The sequence below is a fragment of the Staurois parvus genome, unplaced genomic scaffold, assembly GCF_062004578.1.
Source record: "Staurois parvus isolate SC_StPar_1 unplaced genomic scaffold, SC_StPar_1.0 ptg000575l, whole genome shotgun sequence".
Taxonomy (NCBI): Eukaryota; Metazoa; Chordata; class Amphibia; order Anura; family Ranidae; genus Staurois; species Staurois parvus.
Genome location: NW_028318371.1, coordinates 8259629 through 8275159, shown reverse-complemented (window position 1 = coordinate 8275159; position 15531 = coordinate 8259629). Strand labels below are relative to the sequence as shown.

The 15531-nt window shown below is 42.7% G+C and overlaps 1 protein-coding gene across 2 annotated transcripts in view; it reads right to left on the bottom strand.

Annotated features, from left to right (window-relative positions):
• ARHGAP39 (Rho GTPase activating protein 39) overlaps window positions 1-15531 on the bottom strand; it is a 368562-nt gene that overhangs the window by 122475 nt on the left and 230556 nt on the right. For both annotated transcript variants that reach the window (XM_089692101.1, XM_089692102.1), the window contains exon 4: window positions 8724-9282. In XM_089692101.1, coding sequence (XP_089548227.1) covers window positions 8724-9282 — 559 coding nt within the window. The remainder of the gene's footprint in view (window positions 1-8723; window positions 9283-15531) is intronic.

Sequence of the window (15531 nt, the reverse complement as noted above, 5' to 3'; positions counted from 1 at the left end):
CAGGCCATTCAGAGGTACAGGACACTGTGCACATGCTCAGCATGCCCGTATTGGGTAGTTTATTGAGCCACCACACCCCCCCAAAAAAATCACAACCTGCCTCTGGCACACACCCACATACAAATATATGTGGTAGCGCACTGCTAAAGCCCACCGCTGCACAGCCACCGATATGCAATCAGCCAGAATATACAGGTTGAGGAGGGGGTGAGCAGTTATGCTGACCAACATAAACCCTGTCAGTACTGTGCTGGCAGATCTCGTGGACACATTACAATCACATTAAAAAGAACCTGTCAGATTCCCAGTACCCTCTAGCACACATAACCCACTACACCAGGATGGGGGGGTAGAATTGCTCTCACCATGGCATGCACACAAATGGATGGTTATGGGACAGCTGCCTCCATGCTGGTTCCAAGAGGCAGTGAATGATTTCAGTTCTGTAGCCAGTGATGTCACCACCCCAGACTGACATGGGCCCAATCCAATTCTGATGTTTCCCTCATTTACACACAAGCAGCCAGGACAGTACCAGACCCGACCAGAGGGCAGACTGAAGGTGGATCACTTTTTTGGAGTACACACTTCACCGGTTACTCCTCAAGCTAGTGAAAGTCCGCCAGAGAATATGGAACAATGCGACTCAGCACTTACACGGTAATGCCCCGTACACACGATAAGAAAATCATACAAAAAATGTAGCGGAACCACTGATCGTTGATGAGCAGGATGTTTTAACCGATAACGATATTGTGAACGAAAAAATCCAGTTGAGCAACAGTGAAAAATTTTGACGTTTCGCATATGAACGATCGATCTTCTATGCGGTGGTATGACGGTCGTACAAGAAAAATCTATCAAGCGCTATCACGCATGAGCGGAAACAGAAGATGACCCGGATGTTTATGTCCATGGAATCTTCGTCAACACGAACGAAAAATTGTGAATGAAAAAATCCAGTTGGACAACAGTGAAAAATGTTGTCGTTTTGAATACGAATTACCAATTTTCTATGCGGTGGTATGACGGTCGTACAAGAAAAATCTATCAAGCGCTATCACGCATGAGCAGAAACAGAAGATGACCCGGATGTTTATGTCCAAGGAATCTTCGTAAACACGAATGAAAAATTGTGAATGAAAAAATCCAGTTGGAGAACAGTGAAAAATGTTGTCGTTTTGAATACGAATTACCAATTTTTTATGCGGTGGTATGACGGTCGTATGAAAAAAATCTATCAAGCGCTATCACGCATGAGTGGAAACAGAAGATGACCCGGATGTTTATGTCCAAGGAATCTTCGTAAACACAAACAAAAAATTGTGAATGAAAAAATCCGTTTGAACAACAGTGAAAAATGTTGTCGTTTCGCATACGAACGACCAATTTTCTATGTGGTGGTATGACGGTCGTACGAAAAAAATCTATCAAGCGCTATCACGCATGAGCGGAAACAGAAGATGTCCCGGATGTTTATGCCCAAGGAATCTTCGTAAACACGAAAAAAAAATTGTGAATGAAAAAATCCAGTTCGACAACAGTGAAAAATGTTGTCGTTTTGAATACGAATTACCAATTTTCTATGCGGTGGTATGACGGTCGTATGAAAAAAATCTATCAAGCGCTATCACGCATGAGCGGAAACAGAAGAAGACCCGGGTGTTATGTCCAAGGAATCTTTGTAAACACGAACGAAAAATCCAAATATTAAAAGTAGATTGGCCCAATGAGATAATGAAACCAGAATTCTGCAGATTATATTTTATCTATCACTATTTATGTATATAGGTCATGTAATAAACTATATTATACTCATTGCTGGTAATTGTTGCGTATATCGCTTGTTCTGGGCGTGGCTACAAGGTCACACGCACACTGCGTCACTTCCACTTGTACGGAAGACGTCAACACTACGTATTGCCCGATGATCAATTTTTTTAGATTTATACAAAAAATCACCAGTGCCAAAAAAACGTGAAATAATTCCTAAGTAAATGCTGCTGCTCATTAGTGTAAACACCAAAAAAATATATAAAGGGGGAAGTCCATGTTAAACCCGGTGATTGGAGGCTGTATTGATTGGGTCTAGGATCCCAAAAAAAACCTAAAAAGGCGTTTTTTTTCACCAATATCTGGTGAGTGCGGTATGTTATCTGAGCACTAACACGGGTCAAAGGCTTTTTAGAGAAGGACTTTTCAATTATAGTTCATTCACCTTATTCCTTTTAATAATTTGGAGCGGGACTATTCTATTTAACCTCTTCACGCCGGCCGAACAAAAATGTGCGGCCTCCCAGCGTCTGGGCCTAGACGCCTAGCGGCCACACATTTGCATTCCATTAAAAAAGAACATATGTGCTGAGAGCGCACGCCCGGTACTCACGGAAAGGTCCCAATCTCCTCTTTCGATCGGGACCTTTCCCGATCATGTGACCGCCGTGCCAGAGTGTCAAGGCGGTCACATGACCCTAAACCCCACCCCGCCTCCCAGCTTCTGAAACCCATAAAGGGCCAGGAGGCACCGGTGTGAAAGGGTTAATTTATATTTATTATTTTATATAAGTTTTTCTCTATTTTGAATTTTTAAGCAATATAAGATTTTTTGGTTTATTTCTTCTTTCGATCGGGACCTTTCCCGATCATGTGACCGCCGTGACGGCGTGTCACGGCGGTCACATGACCCTAAACCCCGCCCCGCCTCCCGGCTTCTGAAACCCATAAAGGGCCGGGAGGCGCCAGCGTGAAAGGTTTAATTTATATTTATTATTTTATATAAGTTTTCTCTATTTTGAATTTTTAAGCAATATAAGTTTTTTTGGTTTATTTCTTTTATTTAATATTTATTGTATTTTATTTGCGCTGTTTGATTTTTTTAGATTGGTTAATGTGGCCCACAATTTCGACCAACGAACGAACGCCTCTCGGTCGTCGGATGACCGATCGGTTGATGTTCTAATCGCGTAATCCAACCTTTAGTCTCAGAAAGTAGCTTTCATCTCAGATTTCCAACCCACATCTATCACCGTGAAGCTGTATAGGTTTAGCTTCACTGTCCTGGAGCTTGAAAAATCAGATACCTACAGCTGCAATCTGAGGCTAAGCACACAGATACTTTCTGAAGGGCTCCTTCAAAGCGAAGTAGACATCATTAGCTAAAAAGCATATAAACAAGTCAAATGAAAGTTAAAAGGAGACCAATCAAGGTAAAAGCCTCCAGAATACTTACATGATGCCGTCCTATATTCAGCTTCTTTATGGGTGTCTGCACTGAAGGTTACAGATGAGCATTTTGCAGCTCATGGCTGGTTTGTGGATGGCGGGGGGGGGGAGTTGATGGAATCCTACTGCAATTAATAGCTGGCTGGAGTCTGGAGCTTACTTATGCAGGCCATAGACGGGTCAAAAAACGAACGTTTAAAAAAAAAAAAAATGAAAAATCGGTCATTCGATCGGCCAACGTTACCACCAACGCTAAAAAAATCGTCCGATTATGTCCCGTCTACGGCCGGCATTTAACCCCATAATTACTTCTGTCCCTGTAGAGAGCCCCGCTATTATATTTTACATGAAAGTCTTGCGGTTGCAACAATGTATCCATTTGTATCCATTTAGGATACAGATGTTTTTATTCAGATACAAATGGATACATTGTTGCAACCGCAAGACTTTCATGTAAAATATAATAGCGGACTGGAATTCTTCTTCTTTTTCTTCTTCTTTTTCTTCTTCTTGCAGATCACGGCTCATGCGCAGATTTTTTATCGGTAAAACGATCGACCGATTTCCCCATCATTGCTGGGAAAATCAGCTAATCGTCAAAATCGGCTGCAAATTTTTCAACATGCCCGATAAAAAAAATATGCAAAAAGCCCGAAAAACGGCCGACCAATTAACCCACTAATGGTGCGAAAATCGGCCGATTTTTGACCCGTCTATGGCCCCCATTAAGCAGTAGCTTTTTTTATTAGCCTCTTCACTGGCTGTTATCGGCTCACGATATTTATGGAAAATTATTTACTCTTACAATGGCACATCCAATTACAGGTTTTCACTTTTTAGAACTCAAAAACCTATTATGAGCAATGTGCTAATTTCTACAAATCTTCAGTCAGACCTTTTCCAATGATTTACCCCACACAAAACTTGGTATGATCCAACAATTCTGAAGGCCAGAAGTTGGAGAGAAATCTCTGCTACAAAGTTGCAGTGTTGCTTGGCCCATAGGGCCCATTCCCATGTATGCATTGGGGTAACATATGGTAAGCATGGTGTGGTGCGTTGGGGTGCCATTAATTTCAAATGGCACTGCAAGTCACCGTTACAGTAGACCATGGTCAAGAACTAACAGGGCATCGGATTTGGATTTTCTACAGGTCACTGAAATTGTCATCGGGCACTCTCTCCAGTTCGGCAGCATGCCACAAGATCGGGACCACCCTCGGGATAAAGGGATCAGACCCAGAGTTGAGAATCCACACACATACAATCCAATGAGAGCGCCAAACAAATGGCCAAAAGTGCAATGTCATTTAGTGATAGAATTGATTAATAGCAGAATAGAGCCAACATGTTTCGGGGGCCAAACACACTCCCCCCTTCATCAGGGCTTCATCTGACTGTGCTTAACCACTTCCCATCCGGCTGCTGTATATAAAAGACCGGACGGTGGCAGTGCAGGGGCAGGTTGCCGTTCATAAACGGCACCCGCCATTTTGTTTTGTGTTCGCTCCCTGGGAACACCGATCGCTGTACGGGACCTCTGTGTGAGGTCCCGATCATTTGATCACTGATTGGCCGGTCAGTGATCACATGAATAGGTGTAAGCAAGATGTCGCATTCTGACATCATTGCTTACTACGTGTGAAATCTGTGAATGATCACAGAGGTCACATGGTACAGGCAGGGGTGTATTTACCACAAGGCAAACAAGGCATTTGCCTAGGGCGGCATCTTCCAGGGGGCAGCGGCATTTTTCAGAGGGGCAGCGCTGCCCAACTAAAGAAGGAATGGAAGAAGAGACACACACAGCATGGGGACCAGGTGGGATCTGAGAGAGGCTGCAGGCTGCTTGGTGGTGTATGCAGAGCTTGACTCTTGTTCCCGGGGATGCCTGGAGCTGTGAAGGTGAATGTCTTCTCTCTTGCCAGGGTGGGGAGGGGGGCTGCCAGTGTATGGGGGGCGGTGCTAGTGGAAGGCTCTCTTCTCAGGTGGGGTGTTGTTGGTCAATGTCAGGCACTCTTCGTGGGGGAGGGGGGTGTTTGTTGGTGTCAGGGTATCTCTCCATGTGGGGGGAGGGGGAGCCAATTTTTGTGTTGCCTATGGCAGCACGAATCCTAAATACACCACTGGGTACAGGGCTATTCACAACACAGCCTTGTACCATGTGACAAGCTGTGACCAATCACAGCTCTCACAGTATTTCTCAATGACTGCAAGAATGCAGCCAGAGAGAAGGAGAAATTATTGATTTTACAGCCTCTATGGGTGTAAAAGCAATCAGTGTAAAAAAAATAAATAAATCTTTATCACTGTACTGCTAGGGTGACAGTATGTTAAAAAAAACCCATAAATAATAATATAAAAAAATAAAATAAAAATGTAAAATTTTTTTGGAAAAATTATATTTTTTGGTTATAAACGAATTTGGGTTATTTTCTTTTTACTAATAGATAACTGAAAAAAAGTGCAAGATTTATGAAGAAAGATTATTTATTTGCAAAATATTATAAGAAAAACTCTTTTTTTCAAAATTTTTGGACTATATAGCAAAATAAATAAAAATCCCAGTGGTGAATAAATACCACCAAAATAAAGTTTTATCTGTCTCAAAAAATTTGAAAAAATTCATATGGGTACAGTGTTGCATGACCGCCCAATTGTCATTCAAAATGCGACAGCACTGAAAGCTGAAAATTGGCCTGGACGGGTAGGGGGTAAAAGTGTCTGGACATGACCCTGAGGAAGTCACGTGTTAAACGGTACGTGGGGAGGAACTTCCGGTAACGCGGTGACGTCATTTCCGGCGTGGGGGCCATATTGGATCACCATGTTCAGATACCCATGCAGTACACCCATAGCATGTGGTAGAAAGCTGGAGGACAAGACGTTTTAATGTGAGTGCAATACTTTTTAATTTGGATGTTTATCTAATGAACCGGTTACACTATGGAGGGTCTCTGCTTGTATTTCATTATGACCCTGGGAGGAGCTGGCTGCTAGTCTGGTGAAGGCTGGGGACGCTTACCATCGGTGAGGGGAAGTCCTGAGAGGAATCTGTACTTACAGGATCGGTTGATCCCTAAAGAGAGCTGGCCCTGTGGGGTCTAAGTAAGGAGGTGAGGGGGCACTTCGGATATTGAAGGATTGGCACGTGTGTATCACGTACACAGCACGATATTTGCATGAAGAGTGAAGTGGGAGGACCACTGAAGTTTTTCTGAAATCTTGGAATTTATTATTCGTTCACAGTTGATGTGCACTATTGTTTTTTTTTCACATTATTTAATTAGGGTTGTATATTTCACCCTGTGCACTGGATATTCCCTATGAGAGGGAATTCATGACACCATTGATTGATTGATTTTTGTAAATCTCCCCCGATGTGTACATTAAGGGGATGGTTTTATATGTACCGTATTTTCCGGCGTATAAGACGACTTTTTACCCCTTGAAAATCCTCTCAAAAGTCGGGGGTCGTCTTATACGCCGGTATACGGCATACTGACACTTTTTAGGGGGGCGGCGCGGTGCTGCCGCCGCCCCCCCCTTCCAACGGAAGGGACACTAAGTACAGGGGTGGGCAGGGGCTGCTGTTTCTTACCTGGATCCGGTCCCACGACGATCCGGTCCAGGAAGTGCGGCTGCTCCTTCACTTCGGCCACTGGATGTTCGCGCGGCTGCTCGGCTCCGCCTCCTCACCGGTGATAGGCCGCCAGAACTGTAGCTCAGGAAAGGCACACAGGCGGCCAATCACCGTCGAGGAGGCGGAGCCGAGCGGCCCTGCGAAAGTCGAGTGAAGGAGCGGCTGGAAAGTGTGCCGTGTAGAGGTGCTGCTGCAACCACATATGCTGGCTGCAGCAACACCATACTAGAACAGGGGTCAGCAATTGTGATTGGTGTCAGTGGGAGGAATAGTGTCCCATCATTGGTGTCACTGATACTAATGATGGGGCACTATTCCTCCCACTGACACCAACGATAGGGCACTATTCCTCCCCCCCCCACTGACACCAATGATGGGGCACTATTCCACCCACTGACACCAATGATGGGGCACTATTCCACCCCCCACTGACACCAATGATGGGACACTATTCCTCCCACTGACACCAATGTTGGGACACTATTCCACCCACTGACACCAATGATGGGGCACTATTCCACCCCCCACTGACACCAATGATGGGACACTATTCCTCCCACTGACACCAATGTTGGGACACTATTCCTCCCACTGACACCAATGATGGGGCACTATTCCTCCCACTGACACCAATGATGGGGCACTATTCCTCCCACTGACACCAATGATGGGGCACTATTCCTCCCACTGACACCAATGATGGGGCACTATTCCTCCCACTGACACCAATGATGGGGCACTATTCCTCCCACTAATACCAATGATGGGACACTATTCCTCCCACTGACACCAATGATGGGGCACTATTCCTCCCACTAATACCAATGATGGGACACTATTCCTCCCACTGACACCAATGATGGGGCACTATTCCTCCCACTGACACCAATGATGGGGCACTATTCCTCCCACTGACACCAATGATGGGGCACTATTCCTCCCACTAATACCAATGATGGGGCACTATTCCTCCCACTGACACCAATGATGGGGCACTATTCCTCCCACTGACACCAATGATGGGGCACTATTCCTCCCACTAATACCAATGATGGGACACTATTCCTCCCACTGGTGTGCATTGGAAGAGGGGTAGTCTTATACGGCGAGTATAGCCCAAACACTACATTTTAGCAGGAAAAGTAGGGGGTCGTCTTATACGCAGGAAAATACGGTATTTAGTTTGTGTATTTTACTCACCTATTCACGTATTTTTAGTATTGTTAGCGCTACACTGTTTATTTTAATTGGACATGAAGTGTGCTCCCAGGGAGTGCGCACAATCCAAAATGGCAGGCACTGTTTATGAACGGCAAAACGCCCATGCACTGCCACCGTCCGTCCGTTTATATACAGCGGCCAGACGGCAAGTGGTTAAATAGACTCAGGTGAGCAGATGCCAAATAAACCTGCCCTCTGAATTACGGCTAGAAACTTCCAGGAGGGCAGGTTACACCAGTGTTAGCGAATGCAGCAAAGAATTCTTAAGCCCTGATGAAAAAGGAGTGTGTTTTGTCCTCCGAAACGCGTTGGCTGTATTCTGCTGTGAATCAATGTTATCATTATACAACCCTGGGCACTCGGACGTTTGGGGCTCTCAATGGATTCTGTGTGACTGTTATAGTAGAGGGCAACACACTCACACTGCAGCCCACCCCACGCCAGGCATTGTCCTGCACTGTGGGGAAAAAAAGGCATCAGGTACAATAGTTGGGCCGTTGCCATTGTTAGCAGCCCATCCATAATTTATAATAAATGGGCTGCTTTACCCTCATGTGTTGACATACCTCAATAGCTCAGTTTCAATGACCATTTTTTTCAGCTACAGAATATGAGCAGGTAAAGGTTTTCATCTTACCTTTAGTATCATTCACCGGGTCCATGTGCCGATAGATATATCCTTCCAAGTAAGAGTGAAACTTAGGCGTCGGTGGAAAAAAAGCCAAACAGATGGTCATTAATTCCCAACCCCGAGCCAGGCTCTCATAGCGGAAGTTCTCGGTGGTCTGCCGGCACAGTTGGATGTACAGCTCATCCCTCAATCCCTGCATGCTCCATCCTTTGGTGGCAACCTCTAAAGCTATGTTGAGCTGGTCAGCCTTGGATTTCCGGTCGCCCATGTACATCTGGATGAGCTTGAAGATGTCGCAGGCCTCTTTCTTTACATTGCGGTCGGAGGTCATAATCATGGGCTTCTTGATGGACTCGCTGCTCCAGGCCAGCATATTGGCGATGGAGACCTTCCGCCGGAACAAGCCTTGCGTGTGCTTGTTGAAGTGCTTGGAGGCCCAGTTCTCGATGTCGGTCTCGGAAGAAGGCTTTCTCAGGGTGAAGGTAGGAAAGACGCAGCTAGAACTGGGCATCATGTTCCTGTTACGGCTGTTCTCGAACTGGGCGCACGCACCGAGGTCCTCAGACTACGAAACAGACAGAGAGAGACATTTCACCGTCAGCCTGTGTTGGATCTAATTTTAACACAGATTAGCTACTTGCCGCGTATCAGATAATTGTTCGACTTACTTCAAAACACATGCATCTCATTTCGGTAATTGCTTTTGTGAAAAAAAGTCAAGTATTTGGGTAAATGTGATAAGGCCATGGACGTCAGCGGTGGCATGAAGTCCAGTGCAGGTTCTCTTTACCACATGGGCACCGTTTGATATGATTAGTGGTGTATAATGCACAGAAAGTTGGGACTGGAAGACGTCACCACCGTGTGACATGACAACATTACCAGACAATCGGGTTAACTGTTAACGGTCTGGAAATTGATGACATAATGAGTGACACCAGTAGATACATTTCTAGCAATATAAAAAAAAAATGCCAATAAAATAACAATGTGACAAATACAAGGCGGCCTCAAGCATCTGTGCAAATTGGAGCAATAAAAATTTTTGGTAGAATTGGATATATCACAAGTGTAATAAAAGCGCCACACCCATAATACTTTAAAGCAGCAATTCCACCTCAAAGAAACCAAATAAATTTCTTAGTGCTATAATTTAAATAAAGGAATGCCATAGTATAACCATATTGTAAAGTATAAAATTGTTTACAATAATTTGATTGCATCATGTATATTGATATATATATGTTTGTTATAGACGTCATGCCTTCTTGAGCACTTCTGAAGAAGAGATTTTTGTTGATCACGAAACGCGTCGAGTGCGAACCAAGCATGATCCATGATTAGATTTGCAATACCATCTCCGATGACACCGCCGCAATATGTATTGTAGCTTTATGTTTATTTTTGAAGATTGTAGAAATAAAATTTCATACTGTTTTTATAAAAAAAATCTCTTTTGAATTGTTGAAATTTATCATACAAGTAAATTGAGCCTTTAAAGTCCCACCAAAAAAGAGGACTTTTCCCGCCCTTGAGGTGTTGTATTTATTTCCTTCCTGCTGGTGTCAGAGCGTAGACAGGGGTATGACATCCTGACACCCCGCTCTCCATGTGACCGTGTCCGGGCCTGGTGATTGGCCTCTCAGGCCGAACACTGTCAGCTAAGGGAAGGTGACATTCTCCCCCATACCCAGAAGCCTTCTATGTTCTATTAGGGAGGGCCCCAGTGGTTTGGGGGAATTGGTGAGTGAGGGTGGCTGAGTATGTTGGAGGGAATGGGCAAAGGGTTGACACTGTCACCTGTAAGTAAACTTGTCCCTTCGTCATATCCAATTCTTTTAAATAAAGGAATGCGCTAAAACCACAAACTATTCCTAATTTAGTGTAGAAACATTAGTGCAAAAGATATATATATCTATTCTCAATTAATATCAAAAAATATCAAAATGATGTGCAAAACTATTTTTTAGTGCATAAGTAATTTAAATAATTAAATTTGTGAATATAAAAATTGTCCAATTTTGAATTTCTTCAAATGTCCAAACAAATCCTTTTCAAATTCAGGTGCTCTCAAAGAAATTGTGCCAAAATCCACCACCAAAGTAAAGTTGGGTAACTCACCAGAGCTCCATGCTGATCAATCTCTAGATCTGGGAGCAGATGAAATAAATCAACTTCTCAGGTGTGATGATCAATAGCTACACAATCATCCATAAGGTAGGTATCCACCACTCAATATAACGGTTCCAGGAGCCTTATATCACACTCTCTTTTTATATCTCTCCACCGAGGTCATGTTTGGGAATGAAAGAAAAAAATCATGGTGCAGCCAGTTTTTTTATAAAAGTATCCAACAATTTAATAAAGATTTAAACTCACAAAAAGGGTTTCTTCACTGACACTGCGGTGTCTGCGCCGCCCCTTGAAGACGTCATTCATGACGAAACTAGTAGGGCTTGCTGGATGCTGACGTCTGTGGAGAGGATTGAGTCACGAGCGCTGTAGTGAGTGTGCGGGGAGCAGGAGACTGTTGTACCATTTGCTGTTTTATGCTGTTATACTGGTGTCAGTGAAGACACCCTTTTTGTGAGTGTAAATCTTTATTAAATTGTTGGATACTTTTATAAAAAAAATGGCTGCACCATGATTTTCTCTTTCATTCCCAAACATGACCTCGGTGGAGAGATGTAAAAAGAGAGAGTGATATAATGCTCCTGGAACCGTTATATTGAGTGGTGGATACCTACCTTATGGATGATTGTGTAGCTATTGATCATCACACCTGAGAAGTTGATTTATTGCATCTGCTCCCAGAGCAAAAAGCGTTTTTTGCTGATCTAGAGATTGATCAGCATGGAGCTCTGGTGAGTTACCCAACTTTACTTTGGTGGTGGATTTTGGCACAATTTCTTTGAGAGGACCTGAATTTGAAAAGGATTTGTTTGGACATTTGAAGAAATTAAAAATTGGACAATTTTTATATTCACAAATTTAATTATTTAAATTACTTATGCACTGAAAAATAGTTTTGCACATAATTTTGATATTTTTTGATATTAATTGAGAATAGATATATATATATCTTTTGCACTAATGTTTCTACACTAAATTAGGAATATTTAAAAGAATTGGATATGACGAAGGGACACGTTTCCTTACAGGTGACAGTGTCAACCCTTTGCCCATTCCCTCCAACATACTCAGCCACCCTCACTCACCAATTCCCCCAAACCACTGGGGCCCTCCCTAATAGAACATAGAAGGCTTCTGGGTATGGGGGAGAATGTCACCTTCCCTTAGCTGACAGTGTTCAGCCTGAGAGGCCAATCACCAGGCCCGGACACGGTCACATGGGGAGCGGGGTGCCAGGATGTCATACCCCTGTCTACGCTCTGACACCAGCAGGAAGGAAATAAATACAACACCTCAAGGGCGGGAAAAGTCCTCTTTTTTGGTGGGACTTTAACGGCTCAATTTACTTGTATGATAAATTTCAACAATTCAAAAGAGATTTTTTTTTATAAAAACAGTATGAAATTTTATTTGTACAATCTTCAAAAATAAACATAAAGCTACAATACATATTGCGGCGGTGTCATCGGAGATGGTATTGCAAATCTAATCATGGATCATGCATGGGTCGCACTCGACGCGTTTCGAGATCAACAAAAATCTCTTCTTCGGACGTGCTCAAGAAGGCATGACGTCTATAACAAACACATATATATCAATATACATGATGCAATAAAATTATTGCAAACAATTTGATACTTTACAATATGGTTATACACTTACATGATTCCATGTGAGGTAAAAACCGCCAGGAAATATTAACCTCTTTCCGTCCGCCTGCTGTTTATAAACGGCAGGGCGGTGGCAGTCCAGGGGCGGGTTGCCGTTCATAAACGGCACCCGCCTTTTCTAGCTGTGCACGCTCCCTGGGAGCGCGCAGCACCGCGATCCGTTGCCCGCTGTGTCCTTCGGACGCAGTGAAACACCGATCATCGGACGGGACCTCTGTACGAGGTCCCGATCATGTGATCACTGATTGGCCAATCAGTGATCACATGCAAAGTAGTAAGCAAGATGTCACTTGTGACATCATTGCTTACTACATGTGAAATCTGTGAATGATCACAGAGGTCACACGGTACAGGGCTATTCACAACAGCCTTGTACCATGTGACAAGCTGTGACCAATCACAGCTCACTCAGTACTTCTCAATGACTGCAAGAATGCAGACAGAGAGAAAGAGAAATGATTGCTTTTACATCCTATATGGGTGTAAAAGCAATCAGTGTAAAAAAAAAAATCTTCATCACCCCCCACAAGTAGTACAGTGTCACCATGGTGACACTGTACTGCTAGGGTGACAGTATGTAAAAAATAAATAAATAAATAAACAATAATAATATAAAAAAATAAAATAAAAATATAAAAAAAATTTTTAAAATTATAATTTTTGGTTATAAACTAATTTTGGATTTTTTTTTTACTAAAAAATAACAGAATAAATTTTGGCCAAGATTTATGATGAAATATGATTTATTTGCAAAATTTTATTTAAAAAAAAACACTTTTTTTTAAAACTTTTTGGACTTTTTCATTTACATAGCAAAAAAAATAAAAATCCCAGCGGTGAATAAATACCACCAAAATAAAGTTTTATCTGTCTCAAAAAAATGGTAAACAATTCATATGGGTACAGTATTGCATGACCGCGCAATTGTCATTCAAAGTGTGACAGCGCTGAAAGCTGAAAATCGCCCTGGACAGGAAGGGGGTGAAAGTGTCCGGTCTGGAAGTGGTTCATTAGTTATTGTTATGTGAACACAGCCACGGATTTCTCATAGATCTCAGGCAAAAATGATGAAACAAAAATTAATAAAGAAAAAACTGAGACCAGTGGATGGAGAGTGCCGCCCAAATGCCTCCTGAAGGGGCCCCGCCCAAATGTACCATCAACAAGATTACCTGCTGGTTGGTACTGATAGGGCAGTGCTGCAATGTGAATAAAAAGCAATATTAATATCAACTGGATATCATAAACCCTCAAGAAATTTTAAGTTTAAGAACTAGGCGCACCTACTATTTGTTGATCTCGAAACGCGTCGAGTGCGAACCATGCATGATCCATGATTAGATTTTCAATACCATCTCTGATCACACCGCCGCAATATGTATTGTAGCTTTATGTTTATTTTTGAAGATTATAGAAATACAATTTCATACTGTTTTGATAAAAAAATCTCCTTTGAATTGTTGAAATTTATCATACAAGTAAATTGTGCCGTTAAAGTCCCAACAAAAAAGAGGACCCCCCCGTATTCATTAGGGATGTTGTGTATTATATTACTTTGTGTATTATATCCCTTCCTCTCTCTAAATACAACTCCTCCTGCGCTCAGGGACCCACATCAGAAGTGGGCCGATGGAACAATATTTGAAAGTTCGTCCAAAAACCGGTCATAGGTCTAACACGAGGCTGGGGAAACCCGATACACACTGTAGTGAAGAACAAAAAACAAAAGCGCACCAAGTAAGCAAATGGTAAATTTATTGAAATAAGAAATATACTCACAAAAGTGTCCATATATAAGGCACATAAAATCCAAAGTTGAAGTACTGGAATAGGAGAAACGTGCAAATCCCATCGAGAGGGGAAAGCTGACGCATTTCGTAGGGGGATCCCTTCTTCCTCAGAGCTCTGGGAAAAGTCCTCTTCCTCAGAGCTCTGAGGAAGAAGGGATCCCCCCTCGAAACGCGCAAGTTTGGTGCGCTTTTGTTTTCTGTTCTTCACACCAGCAGGAAGGAGGCAAGGGAACATGGCTTGGTAAGTGTACACGTCCATAGGGGGGCTATGTTCAGACACTGTGGCTTTCTAAATGAGAATGTATGAGCTTTTCACTCAGGAAAGTGAATTTTAACTTGGCTTAGGGAATGCGGTCCTTGCACATGACTGAGTATTCCTAGTGAACACAGCTTCACCTCATACACTAAGCCAGTGTTTCTCAACTCCAGTCCTCATGGACCCCCAACAGGTCATGTTTTCAGGATTTCCCTCAGATGAAACAGCTGTGGTAATTACTAAGGCAGTGAAACAGATCAAATCACCTGTGCAAAATAATGGAAATCCTGAAAACATGACCTGTTGGGGGTCCATGAGGACTGGAGTTGAGAAACACTGCACTAAGCCAAGTGCAAATTTGGCATTAAGGGCTCGTTCACACTTGGCTGTTTTACCAACGCTTGCCAAACGCCCCTATAGCGTTTGGCAAGCGTTGGTCCGGCGTTTGCGGAGCATTTTTTAACGCTCGGCAAACGCTCCGCAAACGCCGCATGCGCGGTTTAGCGGCGGTTGCTAGGCGTTTGCCGAGCGTTAATAACGCCCCACAAACGCCTATAATGCAGTTTGAGTGGTGTTACCGCTCCGCAAACGCCCCTATGGTGACACTGTACTACTAGGGTGACAGTATGTAAAAAAACCCACACAAATAATAATATATATAAAAAAAAAATAAAAAAGTAAAAAAAAATTGGAAAAATTATAAACTAATTTGGTTTTTTTTTTTTTTTTTTTTTTTTACTAAAAAGATAACTGAATACATTTTGGCCACAATTTATGAAGAAAGATTATTTATTTGCAAAGTTTTATAAGAAAAACACTTTTTTTTTTAAATTTTTGGACTTTTTTATTTATATAGCAAAAAAATTTAAATCCCAGCGGTGAATAAATACCACCAAAATAAAGTTTTATCTGTCTAAAAAAAATGCTAAAAAATTCATATGGGTACAGTGTTGCATGACCGCGCA